General features: G+C 43.7%; 1 protein-coding gene across 2 annotated transcripts in view; it reads left to right on the forward strand.

The window, feature by feature from the left end:
• The window catches only part of IGSF11 (immunoglobulin superfamily member 11), a 292196-nt gene that overhangs the window by 269546 nt on the left and 8054 nt on the right, over nt 1-14596 (forward strand). For both annotated transcript variants that reach the window (XM_084843044.1, XM_084843045.1), the window contains 3 exons: nt 133-296; nt 5780-5987; nt 9796-9951. In XM_084843044.1, the coding sequence (XP_084699170.1) occupies nt 133-296; nt 5780-5987; nt 9796-9951 (528 nt within the window). The remainder of the gene's footprint in view (nt 1-132; nt 297-5779; nt 5988-9795; nt 9952-14596) is intronic.

A 14596-nucleotide genomic window follows, 5' to 3' on the forward strand; every position in this document is an offset into this window, starting at 1 on the left:
CAGGGAAGATGGGAAGCTGTTGTTCACATTTGTCCCTGTACTAAGTATATCACTACAGGCCCAGGGTGCAAAATGGTCTCCCAGGTGAGTGAAGTATGTCATCAGAGTCCTTTTTTCCCTTTTTCTTTAAAGGTCTTGTGAGTCCCCTGGAAGTGTTCATGAATTCAAAGAGTGTTGAAGTTGCTCGGGGCCAGACAGCAGTCCTGCCCTGTGGCTTCACCACCAGTGCTGCGCTCACAAAACTTAATGTCATCTGGATGGTCACTCCACTCTCCAATGCCAACCAACCGGAACAGGTACTACTAACCTCTCTGTGGAAACACAGATCAGCTTGCTTCTGTTTCTTCTTGGTTTCTGTGCTTGGTTTAGGGCTGCTTCCATTATTGTGTTTTTCACATTTATGTTCTGAAAAGTTGAAAACAGCCAGACAATAGCTGCAAACGCTTACCTTTATAATGTGTGAATGGTCAAACATGAATCCCTACCTTGTGTTTCTCAGAATCACATCCAACCATTTGTGTTTGGCAAACGTTCATATATTTGCATATCTTCTGCCTGCTTTCTTCCGGCCATTATAGGAACAAAAGAAGGGGGGAAGTAGCATCAGAAGTGGCCCTTACAGGTTCTTGAGTCCAAAGCATTGCCAAGTACTTAGTGTAGGCAGGCAGGCAGACATGGAAGCACAGAAGCTCAACAATGAGTTCCACAGATTGAGGGAGGGCAGCAGACAAGGGAGCTGAGCCATGGAGGGTTTTTTTTACAATAAATAAGTAGTGGCATGGGATCTGACCCATGGAGTTCTGGCTTCAGCCTTGTGGTGCCTGACAGACCCTTGGTTATTGCTAAGGAGATGAGAGACCATGTGTATTCAGTTATTACTCCCTTGAGATGGTAACCAAATCACTGCATATACTACAATGCTGATTGGTGAAAGGGCGTACCTCCGAAATAGGATGTGCAAGTGGGAAAAATCATTTAGGTACTCCATTTGTTTTCATTGCTCAAAGTTTCATTTGTCTCATTATCCATTCATTTGTTTTTCATTCTGTTTCATAACCGATTTGGAACTAGTTTATTCATTTTCACTATTCCCATTTGTTTCTGTTTCCATTGCTTTCTATGGGAGACCCAGCCAATTTTCTGGGTCCTGTAACTTCGATGTTTTCCATCCACATGGCATCATACACTCTACTGATGGAAAATCAAATTAATGAATTCCAAATAAAAATCAATTGGTTTCCATTTCTTTCTGCTGGAGAAGTGGAACAGCTTGTACAGGTCGAAGAAAGGTTACAGGGAGGGGGAGGGAGAGAGAGAATGGGCTGGATCCGTGTTTCTTTTTTAATTGCAGCAGACTTGCCAAATTTCAGATAAAAAGGAAGAAAGGGTCCCACATTTTATAGGCAATTAATTTGTTTTATTTTTCAGTATTTTAAAATCAAATGTACACTATTACTCTGGAACAGCCATTACATGTGGGTATGAATTGTACTTTTTTCTTTCGGCACCATTTTCCCCAAAGGCATTTGTTCTATATTGGACTACATTTCCTACACTGCAGTATCATACTGGATAACTAATGAACAATCAACTAATGAACTTTGGCACAGTGAGATGCAGAGGGCCATTGACTTGATTGCATCTGAGTGCCCTCTCCCGTTCTGTGGAGCCCATTCTTCTCCCTGGTATACTGGGGAGCTACAGACAATGAAGCAGGCTGGATGTTGGCTAGAGCAGGGGTCCCCAACTCCCGGGCCGTGGACCAGTACCGGTCTGTGGCCTGTTAGGAACCGGGCCACAGTAGGGGTGTGCAAAATCCCCTTACCTTGGGTCCATGGGGGTCTGCGGGGGGGGGGGAGGCAATCCATTCCTCCTCCCCGGAATCCTCGCTGGCCCTGGCTGGCTCTGCTCCATGGCGAGTCCGCGGAGCTGCCAGCCAGCTCCAGCTGCTGGCGGACCTCCGGCCGCTGGGACGCAAATGGCGTCTGCGTAGCGGATGCCATTTGCATCCCTGTTCTTCAAGTTATAGGCTACGCAAATCTTTATGTAGACTATTAGTGCAAAGAACAGGAACGCCATTTGCATCCCAGTGTTCGGAAGTCTGCCCGTGAAACCACCCCCTCCCCTGGTCTGTGGAAAAATTGTCTTCCACGAGACCGGTCCCTGGTGCAAAAAATGTTGGGGACCACTGGGCTAGAGCACAAATGGCACAGGTCTTGAGGCAAAGATGAACCAAGCATGCTCTAGAGCACATAATCATTCCTATTGTGTGGTGGTGCGGGCAGCAAAGAAGGCTTACTTTGCTGCCTCCATTGCATCCTCAAGTAGCTGTCCAGCAGAGCTCTTTCAGGTGGTCCGGGGGCTGTTAACATCGTCCTCAGCGAATAGGGCCCTGGTCCCGTCAAGGACTCATTGTGACCTTTTTGCATCACACTTTGAGGACAAAATCGCTTGTTTCCGCAGCAAACTTAATGCTGTTGTTAGAGCGGTTGTCGAGGTGTCTCATGCCCATCTGCCCAATTTTGTGGGATCAGTTTCAGTTGTTGCGGCCTGATGACATGGACAAGGTGCTTGCAGCAATGCGACTGACCACATGTCCTCTCGATCCTTGCCTCTCTTGGCTAATAAAAGCTAGCCGAGGGAGTATGATTGGGTGGGTCCAGGTGAATGCTTCCCTTCAGCAAGGGGTGGTCCCTGCTGTTCTTAAGGAGGCAGTAGTGGGACCATTCCTGAAGAAGCCCACTCTGGACCCAATGGTATTAGACAACTACTGCCCAGTTGTAAATATCTCCTTTTTAGGGGAGATTCTGGAGGAGGTAGTGGTAGAACGACTGCAGGCACTCTTGGAGGATGCTGATTATCTAGACCCATTCCAGTCTGGGCTTCATCCTGGTTATGGGACTGAATCAGCCTTGGTTGACCTGATAGATGACGTTTATCGGGAGAGGGACAAGGGGAGTGCAACTGTGTTAATTTTGCTCCATCTCTCATCGGCTTTTGATACCATTGACCATGGTATCCTTCTGGATCGACTCCATGGGATGGGTATCAGAGGCACTGTGTTATAGTAGTTCTGGTCCTTCTTGCTGGGCTGATTTCAGAGAGTAACGTTGGGTGACCATTATTCAGTCCCTTGGCAAATGAGCTATGGGGTTCCACAGAAACCATCTTGTCCCCAACGTTATTTAACATCTATATGAAGCTGCTGGGAGCAGTCATTAGGGGATTTGGAGCCAAGTGCCATCAGTATGCTGATGACATGCAGCTCTGTCTCCCTGTGACATCTGAATCAGGAGAGGCTGTGCAAGTCCTGAGTCAGTGCCTAGACTCAGTAATGAGCTGGATGAGGGCCAATAAACTGAAACTGAATCCCGGCGAGATGGAAGCCCTGTGGGTGAGTGGTTCCCGAGTCTGGGAGATAGGCTCATGGCCTGTTCTGGATGGGGTTGCACTCCCCCTGAAAGATCAGGTTCATAGTCTGGGGGTACTCCTAGAGCCATCACTGTTGCTGGAAGCCCAAGTGTCCATGGCAGCTTGGAATGCCTTTTGCCAGCTTTGGCTGGTTCGCCAGCTACGGCCTCTCCTGGATAGGAATAGCATGGCCACAGTGGCACAGGTGCTAGTAACCTCAAGACTGGATTACTACAGTGCACTTTATGTGGGGCTGCCCTTAAGGCTGCTCCAGAAGCTGGAGCTAGTGCAGAACACAGGAGCTCAGCTGTTGTCGGGAGCGGCCCCTTTCCAGCATGTAACAGCTTTGCTGAGGGAACTGTACTGGCTGCCTATTCGCTACCTGGCCAGGTTTAAGGTTTTAGTACTAGTGTACAAAGCCTGTACAACTTGGGACCAGGATACAAGAGAGAGCGCCTTCTCCCTTACTGACCTGCCTGGTCACTGAGGTCATCAGAGGGCTTGCTCCTGATGGTTCCACATGGCCCCATGGCCTGATTGGAGCCCATCAGGAGAAGAGCCTTCAGCATGGTGGCCCCCTTTCTTTGGAATTCCCTGCCCCTGGAGGTCAGGCAGGCACCAACCAACACAGCATTCTTTCTGGCGTCTCCTGAAAGCAGCACTGTTCCAGGAGGCATTCCCTAATTGACCAGTTAATATTTTTATTGGCAGTGTGTTTTTTAAAAAAATATAATTTTAATGTGGTATTTTAATCTTTTTATTCTTTTCCTCTTATTTTTTGTGTTCGCTGCTCTGAAATCTGTTCTAGATATGGAGTAGTACATAAATATTGTAAATAAATAAATAGCTAAAAACTAATTTAAATAGACTTGAATTCGTGTTTTCAGTGTGAAAATTGCTGTTCTTTGTTTTTGAGGTGTTTTATCAGTGTTTTATCAAAACGTACACTGACTAGTCATGACAAATCTGTTAATTTCAGTTTCTCTCTGTTTCTCATTTTTCTAGTCTCAAGTTTGGTTCATCACAAATGTTGTCTTTTTTTAAAAAAAACTTTTCATGGAAATTCATATGTATTTTTGTGTTCATTTCTCCTAATACATGCAATTGTGCCTCATATGCACATGTTGAAAGCATCCTAATATAAGACATTTTTAAAGTTTTCCTTTATATATGCATTTTTGTATGCATTTTTTGATTGGAGAACTCCACTGCAAAATTCAGAGAAGTGCAAATTTTGAAGGATAACTGAGTTGTATTCATGAACTGGTTCAAAAATGTGAAATTAGATGAGTTTGCATTAAAATGCAAACCGAAAGAATTTCTCCTCCATCTCTTATGATGATTCATGCACACAACAAAACAACACAAAAGAACCACACAAAACGAATTTTGATGCAATTGTACATACAAATCGTTCATGCTAATGCATCAAGATGGATGAATATGTCTGTTTTGCTCTCTGCAATATTCAGATTTGTTCAAGCGCAAATTTGTTCTGTCCCATTTCCTTATCCGTTTGCAATTTTTTGTAAAGAAGTCCACACACATATTTTCTAAGCAATTTCCCCTAATATATGTCTTTTTGTACACTTTTTTTTAAAAAACGGAGGACTGCATCACAAAATTCAGAGAAGTGCCAAAACTAAAGGGTAATTCCATTCAAGTTAACAGCGTATTTCAGTAAGTGCAAATTAGGTTTGATGGTACTAAAATGTGAACCAAAAGATTTTCTCCCCCATCCTTCATCAAGGCTGCTTCCCCCCACCAATGGTGTACATATGCACAACATTATTGTCAGGGCAGTGTGCGGGGAGATGTGAAGGAATGGCTTATTTTTATTCATTTATTTGTAATACTTAATTAGCGATTACAACAAGCTGCCAGTGTTCAATGCTCTGTACAAAATTTGAAAAAAAAATGGAAGAGTGGAGGATTCATAATTCATTGGATCTACTTTGGGAACAAAACCTGGTAATATAGAACTCCAAAATCCAGCAAGCAATTAACTTGTGGCCAGGGGAGGGGATATTTGGAAGCACCCCTGCTTATAAGCCTCTTTCTGTCTGCTTCCAAGAGGAAAGAAAGATAAAACAAACTAGGTCTGACTCTTCCCTTTAGGGGCGCTTCGTTGTAGTTTTCCCTATATCATTTAAATCTACTGTGTATTTCTCCATGGTAGCAAAAGTAGACATGGAGTGCATAGTAAGGAACCAGGCACTCCATACGGTTTATCCTAGGCTCTGCAAACAATTGTTGTTTTTTAATTGCACTAAAACCACAGGGCATTGAAACTTGTGCATAATGAGTGAACAAGCCCATATTGTAACCTTTACTTTGCTTGAGGCAGTGTCATGTCTTTGTTTTCCAGGTTATTTTTTACCAGGGCGGTCAGATTTTTGGCGGTGCACCCCAGTTTCATGGGCGAGTGGGGTTTGAAAAGACAATGCCAACCACCAGTGCCTCCATCTTCATCAACAACACCCAGCTTTCGGATACTGGGACTTACCAATGTTTGGTCAACAACCTACCAGACCGAGGAGGGCGGAATATTGGAGTCATTGGGCTCAACGTGTTGGGTATGTGCTTTGGAGGGGCAACCTATGGCAGATGAACAAAATAAGGATGAGCTATTCATGTTTTTAGATGGGAGTGAGTAGGTCTGCCCTGTTAGGTTGTTGGAACAATACATTTTTATCTTAATTTATTTATTTACTAACTTTATGTACATCTTAACTTTGATTTTCAAAGCATTTTACAACATAAAACATCTAATATAACAAGAACAACACAATTAACACAGTTAAAAACCACACATTAAAGTTTTAACACAACAGACAGACTGTACACCAGTAATATGCAGTCTCAAGAATGTTCCACAATATTGAGGTAACTACTGAAAAGGCCCCGCTTGTTGTTGACACTAGTCTTGCATCCAGTAAATGGTGGTACTGTGCACAGTGCCTCATCAATAGACCAAAAATGCTCAAGAAGAGGTTATGGGGCTGTTTGCCTGTTAACGGCAGCAATCAGTGGCAAATCTTGAATTAATTAAGCCACCATTTGTGGGTATGCGTGCTGTGTGCAAGCCACTTCCAGTTTTGCAGAAACAGCCTATGAACACCCCAGTTGTTAACGTGATGTCCGATCCCATACATTTTGGGTTATTCAACCCAAACGTAATCTAAGAATAAACCACAATTGGCCGCTGAATGCTGCCTTTACATGTGAACCAGATCTATATGTGAGAAGACGATCCCTGCAATTGCCAGAGGTGAGGAACAAGAGAGGAGATTCTACACTTTCACTTCTAACTCTCCTCCATCCCTTTCCCAGTTCTTATTTGCCAATCACTGGCCGCTCAACAACCCTTGAGTGGCCATAGGGCCAAACTAGACATGGATGGTGTGCCATGTTAATACTGTTAACAGGCTATATTTTGCCACATTTGTGGCATATGGGAAGCCTCCCCACCACATCTCTGACAAAAATCCCCCTGTCCATGGCACGAGAAGGCAAGTTTCTACAGGTGACTATAGGAGCTTTCCTTCTGGGCCTTATAGCTGCCACAAAGCAGGGCAGGTGATTTTCACTGGGACTGTAGGGAGGAAATTATTAACTGCCTCTTCCCTGCACGCATCAGTCTTAACAAAAATCCACCCCCACGGCAGCTATTACCAATAAAAAACAACAACACCATGGCACTTCAGGTGATGCATTTAGTCATGCCTAGTTACTCAACATGAAGAAATGTAGTATATCTGTCGCCCAGCCCATGTAATCCTAGAAAACCCTGACACAGGAGACCATTATCCCTTTGTTCCTTGAAACGGGAAGTTTCAAGGAACAAGCCAAGGCACAGAAGGGACAGAACATTGGGCTATGGGAGTTCCAGAATCCGGACTAGCTTCAGACTGTGGGAATTGAGATTGGCAACAGAGGCCAAAGATATAAGCCTGAAAACAAGATGAGCCACACCTATAAGGAACTCTCTCCTCCCTTGACATGCTGTAACAAGCCTTGGAAAACTCTAGTTCCGGGGTGTTTGAAACTGTTTCAGCCTAAGGGCCAAATTCAGTTTCAGAGAACTTGGGGGCACATTTCAGAGGAAGACAGGGCCAAAGGCAAAATGGGGCAGGACACAGTTACCAAAAATACCATTATATTTTAGCTTAAAGCTCTTCGTGCCAGTAACTGTATCTTAGGAGATACATTTCAGCCTTTTAAAATGGGGACAAACAATGCAAAAGCTGTAAAACCACTAAATGAATGGTGGTTGGAGGAAAGAGGGTGGGGCCAGGGGCAAGGGGGTGTGGGCATCTGGAGAACCCCGGAGACCTACAGGCCTGAGGTTCTGCACTCCTACTCTAGTTAGTAGTACAATTATATGCAACCTTGAAGAGAAGGGAGAATTTCACCTTGTCTCATCATAGTTTATAGCTACAAGAAAAGCTGCATCTGGCTGGTGTTTTTCTTGTCTGCCTCTGTCACCTTTAGGCAAAGGATCTTTATCAGCATGTGGACCAGGCAAACCTATCTGGCTCATAGTCACTTAGCTTCCAAAGCTGCTCCTGACATCCCTCACCAGGGGTCTGCCCTGGGCTGTCAGGTGTGAAGGCCCTGGGGAGCCAGTGGTTAGTTCAGGGGATGGAGACAGGGCATGGTCCAAACTAGGCAAGGTTGAGTTCCATGGAAGGCAGATCAGGATCTGAGGGGTAAGAGGCAAAAAATCACGTTAGGTAGGGGTCATGATCCAAGACAGCAATCAGGAGAAAAGGATCAAGGCATAGGCAGACTCCTCACAGTATAGGAAAATTGCTCAGACACCCAGGTTTGAAAGGGCTTGGTGTGTTGGGATTGGTCTTTGGGGGTCAGCTGACTGATTCTGCTGTCTAGATGGTGCCCTTGAAACTCAGAGCTCAGTTTACCAGGCTTACATCCATAACAGAGTACTAGTGACACAGGAGCTAAGGCTCTGGAACTTCAGTTCGAGACACACATACCCTGACACCTTACAGCTTCCTTTCTTCCAGCACCTCATGGCCCCTTGTTTTCTCAGGTCTAAAATGAGTCATACTTTCTTCTTGGGAGCCCCTTTTTGCCTCCAATTGCTTCCACCACCAATTGCTTCTTGAATCTTCATTTATTCCTAAAGTATGTCTGCTCCCTTTTTCCTTCCCTTGGTTAGTTGTCAAGTTCTTCCTCTTTTTTTTCAGCAACACATTCTGCTGTTTCTTTCAGCAATCCTGCTTCTGAGCTCTCTCTCCCTCACCATCTCTGTCTCTGGCAAACTCTTTTCATTCAGCTTTATGGTCTTCCATTTTTGTGTCTGCTCACACAGCTCTCCCTGTGTGTCCCCCCCCAAAAAAAAACCAATATTCACTTACCTCACAGAAGCTAGCCTATTCACAAACTTCCTTTATTGTGGATTTCAGTTTCCCAATAGGTGGAAATGTTTGTGAACATTATCTGACATAACAGCTCAGTCAGTGGCTAGGGAGGCTTCATTGGCACAAAATCCTTTCATGCATGAGGCTGAGTAACAATTTCCTAAAATGACAGCCAAGCATGTGGTCCACCATTTTTCCCCAGAAGGCACCACAGAACAATGTTACATTGTGATGTAGCTTTCTGGGGCATTATGGGGAATCAAATATGGTGGCTGGTGACAGTGAGGAGGGAACACCAGTGAGTTTCCTCCTGATCATCAGTATTTACCTCTCCCTGAAAATGTGAAAAGGAGGAAGGCAGTTTCATCTCACTCTTTCCCCATCAAATTCAGGCCAAACCTTCAGAATTTTGAAAGTTCAGCCTGGCAGTAATTACAATACAGTTTGCAGCAGTAGTACTTGTGGAACAATACACGTGCAAGGAAAAGAGATATGAAATTGAAAATCGAATGTATATGTATGGTCCAACTTCCCTAAAGGAGTTTGTATTTGGTACCTACTTTAGCCACTAGTAGTGCTACCTTTCTGCATAGGGAATAACATTACCCCTCCCATCATCCAAAGAACAGAATTTGGCTTGAAGCAAAGAGTTTTAATGATATTTTTGTGTTAGCTGGTGGGGAGCTGCAGCTGTTGTTCTTCCCTGTAGAGGACACTCATCGAAAATGGCCACAATTAAGTCAGCAGCTATGACTGAGCTAACTCGCTAGCTACAACAGCCTTAGCAGATGACCTTGCCTGTTGCTTCTCTATCAGCCTTATGCCATCTGTATCTTTTGCCTTCTCTGCCTGTCTTTTTACGTCTTAAAAAACTGTCTATACTCTGTGGCCTACAGTCCATACAGGTCTCAAGAGTGTAGAAAGAAAGAAAGAAATGCTCCATCACTGAACGCAGCTCCTGATCTGTCTGTCACTTTGCCGTCTTCTCTCATTGTAGTTCCTCCCTCTGCCCCGGTCTGCAGAATTCAGGGCTCTTTGAACATTGGCAGTGACATCACACTGACCTGCAATTCAGAAGAAGGCATCCCTCGGCCAACCTACCATTGGGAAAGAGTGGACAGTGCTCCCAAGCTGCCTCCAACAGCCACACAAGGTGATCATTGCGTCCTTCACCCCATTCTCTGGTCGGTGGTTTAAATTTTGCATTGCTTGTTCTGCTGGCACAGAGGCTACAACCTGCACAGTTTGCTGCCTGATTACTTACATTTAACCAATCCCCCGCCCCGCCCCGATCCAAGGAGGTCATGGAGAGGAGGAAAATGTTTAATGTTATGATGATATTAGGGATGTGCGAATCAGCAAAACTCAGATTTGCTGAAGTTCTTTGAATGCCATCTCAAAGTTCGTTCCAACTCAAGTTCATATCAGAGTGTGAGCTTTGTGTTTTTTCTTTGCACATGAAAATCCATGTGTCTTTTCGTGTGTATTTTTCCAACTGTATATCAGTTGTAGACATCTTTGAAATGTATGCATTCTTCTCCCATTGTTTAAAGCTTATTTGTGTGCATTTTTCAAAAGTACACATTTTTCATGCATTTTTCAAATGTACCCATGCTGTTGAACACATTTTTGGGGGGACCATGAATCACATTGCAAGCTTGGGAATGTATGGACTTCGACTGTAGATTGCATCTGAGTCCATGTTTGGTTCGGAAAGAGCAAACTCGGTAAATTTCGATCAAAAATGAGCTGAAACAAATTTTTCATACATCCCTATCTGATATACATGCAAAAACTCAATTCAAATGAGTAGGGGGGAAATGCCATGTTCAGTATACTGATGCAATTGAGCCTGTAGAGCACTAGGGTGCCCTCTAGTGGAATTTCTAATTCCGGTATTATTAGTAGTATTTTTTAAAAGCAGTGATAACCAACCTTTTGGGCAAATTTGCCAGCAGCCAAGTTGAAAGCATGAGATACTGCCACTGCAGTGTACACTACAGTATGCCATAGTGTCCTTTCGTTTCTAGAATATTGAGCCTGGGAGCAGGCAGCAGTGCAGGAGAGGCAGACCACAAGGGCAGGTCTGAAACTGTGCCTTAGTTGGCTTGCAAGGCAGCATGCGGCTTAGCCATCCTTTGGTTAGGCATGCATGTTGCGTGTCCATCAGAGATCAGAACTAATGAGCCATTTGTCTCTTGTGTTGCTGCTGCTGTTGCCGGACTAGTCCCTGAGTAAAGGCTAGTTCACAGACTCTGCAAGTGATTTGCAAATTGTGCAGGGTGAATTTCAGCACATGGATGAAGTTGTGATGTGATTAGTGCACAAGTAACCATCCGTTGATTTTTCAATATGGGCTTAGGTTTTACTATGGAGGTTTCTGGCAGTTGGTCATTGGTGGAATGGTGAAATGTTGGCTTGCTCTGAAAAATTAGCACATGAAAAATCATGTGGCAAACCAATCATCTGATCAATGTGATGCCCAAATTCAACCTTCATTCATTCATTCATGCCCTCTTCAGATACAGTATATATTTTAGGATTGTGCTGAATGTTAACAGGCAATCATTTTTGGTGCAAAAGAGATGCATTACCCAAACATCGCCTTTCTTCGTGTCTGCTGCTGTTCACGTACCCCTCTTGATAGCTGATATATTCTAAACAGCATCATTTTCTTTCCAATAGTGATCCCAGGCAATCAGGATTCAGGTAGTCAGGGTGTTGACATCACAACATGATGTAGTCAATAAGATTTGGCTATATGGTGATGTCACAAAGCCAATTCAGTCTGAGGGCTATGCTTCCTGTCTTTACTCTAAATGGGTAAATGCTTTGACCCCTTGTTTGTACCCTTCCCCCCACTATTGTCAAAAGCAGGGAGATTTTTCAGGGGCAAAAGTCTTCATGAACACAGACACACACCACTTAGACTCACTCTTAGTATATTCCCTGTGTTTTCCAACAAGGAAGAACCATGTTCACTGCAGTCATATAAGGATGTTTTAGCTTTATTTATTTTAAAAATAAATAACTGATGCTTCTTTTAAATGAAAATTAAAGCAGCTAACAAGCAATTGCAACAATCCCCAAACCTGAAAACATACACACAAATAAAGCAAAAATGGTAAAGGCACGCCAGCAGCAACCAAAATTCCTAAGCAGCAGGCAGCTTACACCATCGGTAAAAGTCTTCTGAAGAAAACCAAAACTGTCTTCATCAAGTGAAGAAAAGTGAGCGATGATGTAGCCAAGTGGGCTTCCGGGGGCGGGGGTGTGTTACCCCCGCAAAGCCTGCCATGACCAAAAATGCCTGGCCTGTTGTACCCATCTGATGAGCCTCAGACAATGAGCAGACATCCCAGAGTTGTTCTGCTTTCTAGGAAAGAAGTAGTTGAATTTACTATACTAAATAGAAGCCCTACTTTGCTGCTTCCCAGGGTGCCTTTGTTTAGTATAATCACTACTACTACTCCCCCCCCTAGAAAGCAGAACAGCTCTAGGATGTCCACACACTGTCTGAGACTCATCAGGTGGGAACAACTAATGTTCACATGGACAGATAGTTCAGAAGTAGGAGTTCAAGCTTCTTCACACATGGGTCCATAATCAACTCCTCTGCCAAAGCCCATTTTCATGAGCAACTTGGGTGTGCTAGTCATTGCGATCACTGATTGCAAGCTGCTGGTACTACCAGTAGAGACAGTCATGGCTAGTGGCCCACTTGGAACTCTATATGCGTTGAACTTGAAGATGACTTTATATCTGTGCCGTTTCATGTAATTTTGTTATATTGGGAATTTAATTTTGTTTTATTGTTTATGTGATGTTTCATTAGTTTCCATCTTTGTTAGCTGCCTTGTATCGAGTTATCCTAAGCACACAGTATAAACATAGGATAAGTAATTAAATAAATCTTCAGCACACTGCTTCAAGTGGGGCTCTCCAGCCATTTACAGACATATACTAAAAGTAAGACCACCCAAGCTCTGTCCATGTTGTCTATCAAACAACTACCTCTGAGGGGTTCAAGGTCTGGTTGGGCAGTGGCTACCACACCAGAACTAGTCATGAATATGGGTGTTTGTTGAGTACTGTATAGGAGTGAAAGCATTTAGGATCATTTATAATGTATATGTATGTCTTGTATCATGGGGGGAGGTAAGACATTAGCAAAGGAATGGTGAGACAGAAGTGCTTTTGGATGGAATGTGATATCACCCTTCCCCAACACAATTTAATACCCTCAAATATGTCCATTCCCTTGTTTTCCCCTGACACCCCTTATTTTCAAATGAACTCCCATTTGACTTGATGTTTGCCTCTCTCCTCTCCTGAATGTCTCCAGCTCCTGGTTATTTTTTGCACCTAGTCCTTTCTCCTTGCAACTGACCCTTCTACTCTCTCTGTATAAAGTGAGAATCTCTAATCTCCTTGGAGCCTACTGAAGCATACAAAAGTGTGGAGTGGCTGTTCTAGTGGGGACAGTGGTGTGCATGTGTGGCGGAAGTCATATGTTTGAATGTTTCCATTCAATAATAGGTATGGACAAATAGACTAAGGGTGCAATCCTATGCATGTTTAGACAGAAGAAAGTCCTACAACTCCCAGCATAGCTGGCTGGGGAATGCTGGGAGTTGTAGGACTTTCTTCCATCTAAACATGCATAGGATTGTGCCCTAAGTCCGTTCCCTCCCATGCTGCCCCAAATGAAATTCCATCCTGTCCCATTTCCATATGGTTTTTAAAGGAAAAATCCTTAAAACTCTGCATGGTTTAACCAAACTCTGGAACTTAATTAAAAACAAGATAATACATATGAGGTGGCTGAGAGCTCTTCTCCCTGCTCCCCGCTTTCTTTAACAGTGAACTGCCCAGAGAGCTTCATCTGTTGGGCAATATAAAAATGAAATTAAATGAATAATTAACAGCATAAAGCTACTTGCAGAAGCTACAAAGCACACTGGCTGCTGCACATGATAAAAAATTTCTTTCTAAAAATGCCCAGGAAGAGGCAACATGTCCTGACTTGCTTTTACTTCCAGGTTAATTGCATGGAAAAAGTGATGGCTTCAACCATGCACCAATGTGGGCAGCCATTTTCCCCGACCCCATACAATTATACAAACAATTGTTCCTGATAATCTCAGAAGTCCATTGCATGGGGAAAAAATGGATGCCCCATAGGTACATGGTGAAAGCCATTGTTTCCCCCCCACCATACAATTACCTAGGCAAATGACAGCATGTCATTTTTAGTAAGAATTTTTATCCCATGTGACAGCTGCCACACTTCGTAGCTGCTGCAAATAGCTTTAAATGGTAAAGGAAAAAAAAAAGACAGGGAAAAAACACAGAGCTCTTGGGTCACCTCTTAAACTATGTTCTAAGTACTGCAGGGTGGTGCAAAATAGGGTGCAGAACAGTTTGTAGAAATGTGGAGTGAACTGCATATCCGTTGTTCCATTCTGAGCACAGGGATGGAATTTTAAAATTTAAAATGTTTGCATCAAAAAATGAAGCGAATGAAATTCTCCCCCATCCTGAGCCAATAACTCTTAGCAGTTGGAGAGCTATCACATCATGGAGAAGAGGTCTAGCCTAGGGTTATAGCTTGTCTTTTGTTTTGAAAGATTTCCTCACTGCATAATATATTATGTATATGGTAGAGGGGTATCCAGCTGACTGGGGACCCATAATCAGCTAGAATACTTTTGAAAGGAGTCTGGGTCAGAGCAAAGCCTTGTGCCAGGCATCTTGGCATGGCAGAGAGTTGAGGTGCTCCTTCTGGAGACATTACC

This window comes from Heloderma suspectum, chromosome 3, assembly GCF_057233095.1.
Source record: "Heloderma suspectum isolate Gila_16-S chromosome 3, 16-S_ref, whole genome shotgun sequence".
In the NCBI taxonomy this organism is placed as follows: domain Eukaryota; kingdom Metazoa; phylum Chordata; class Lepidosauria; order Squamata; family Helodermatidae; genus Heloderma; species Heloderma suspectum.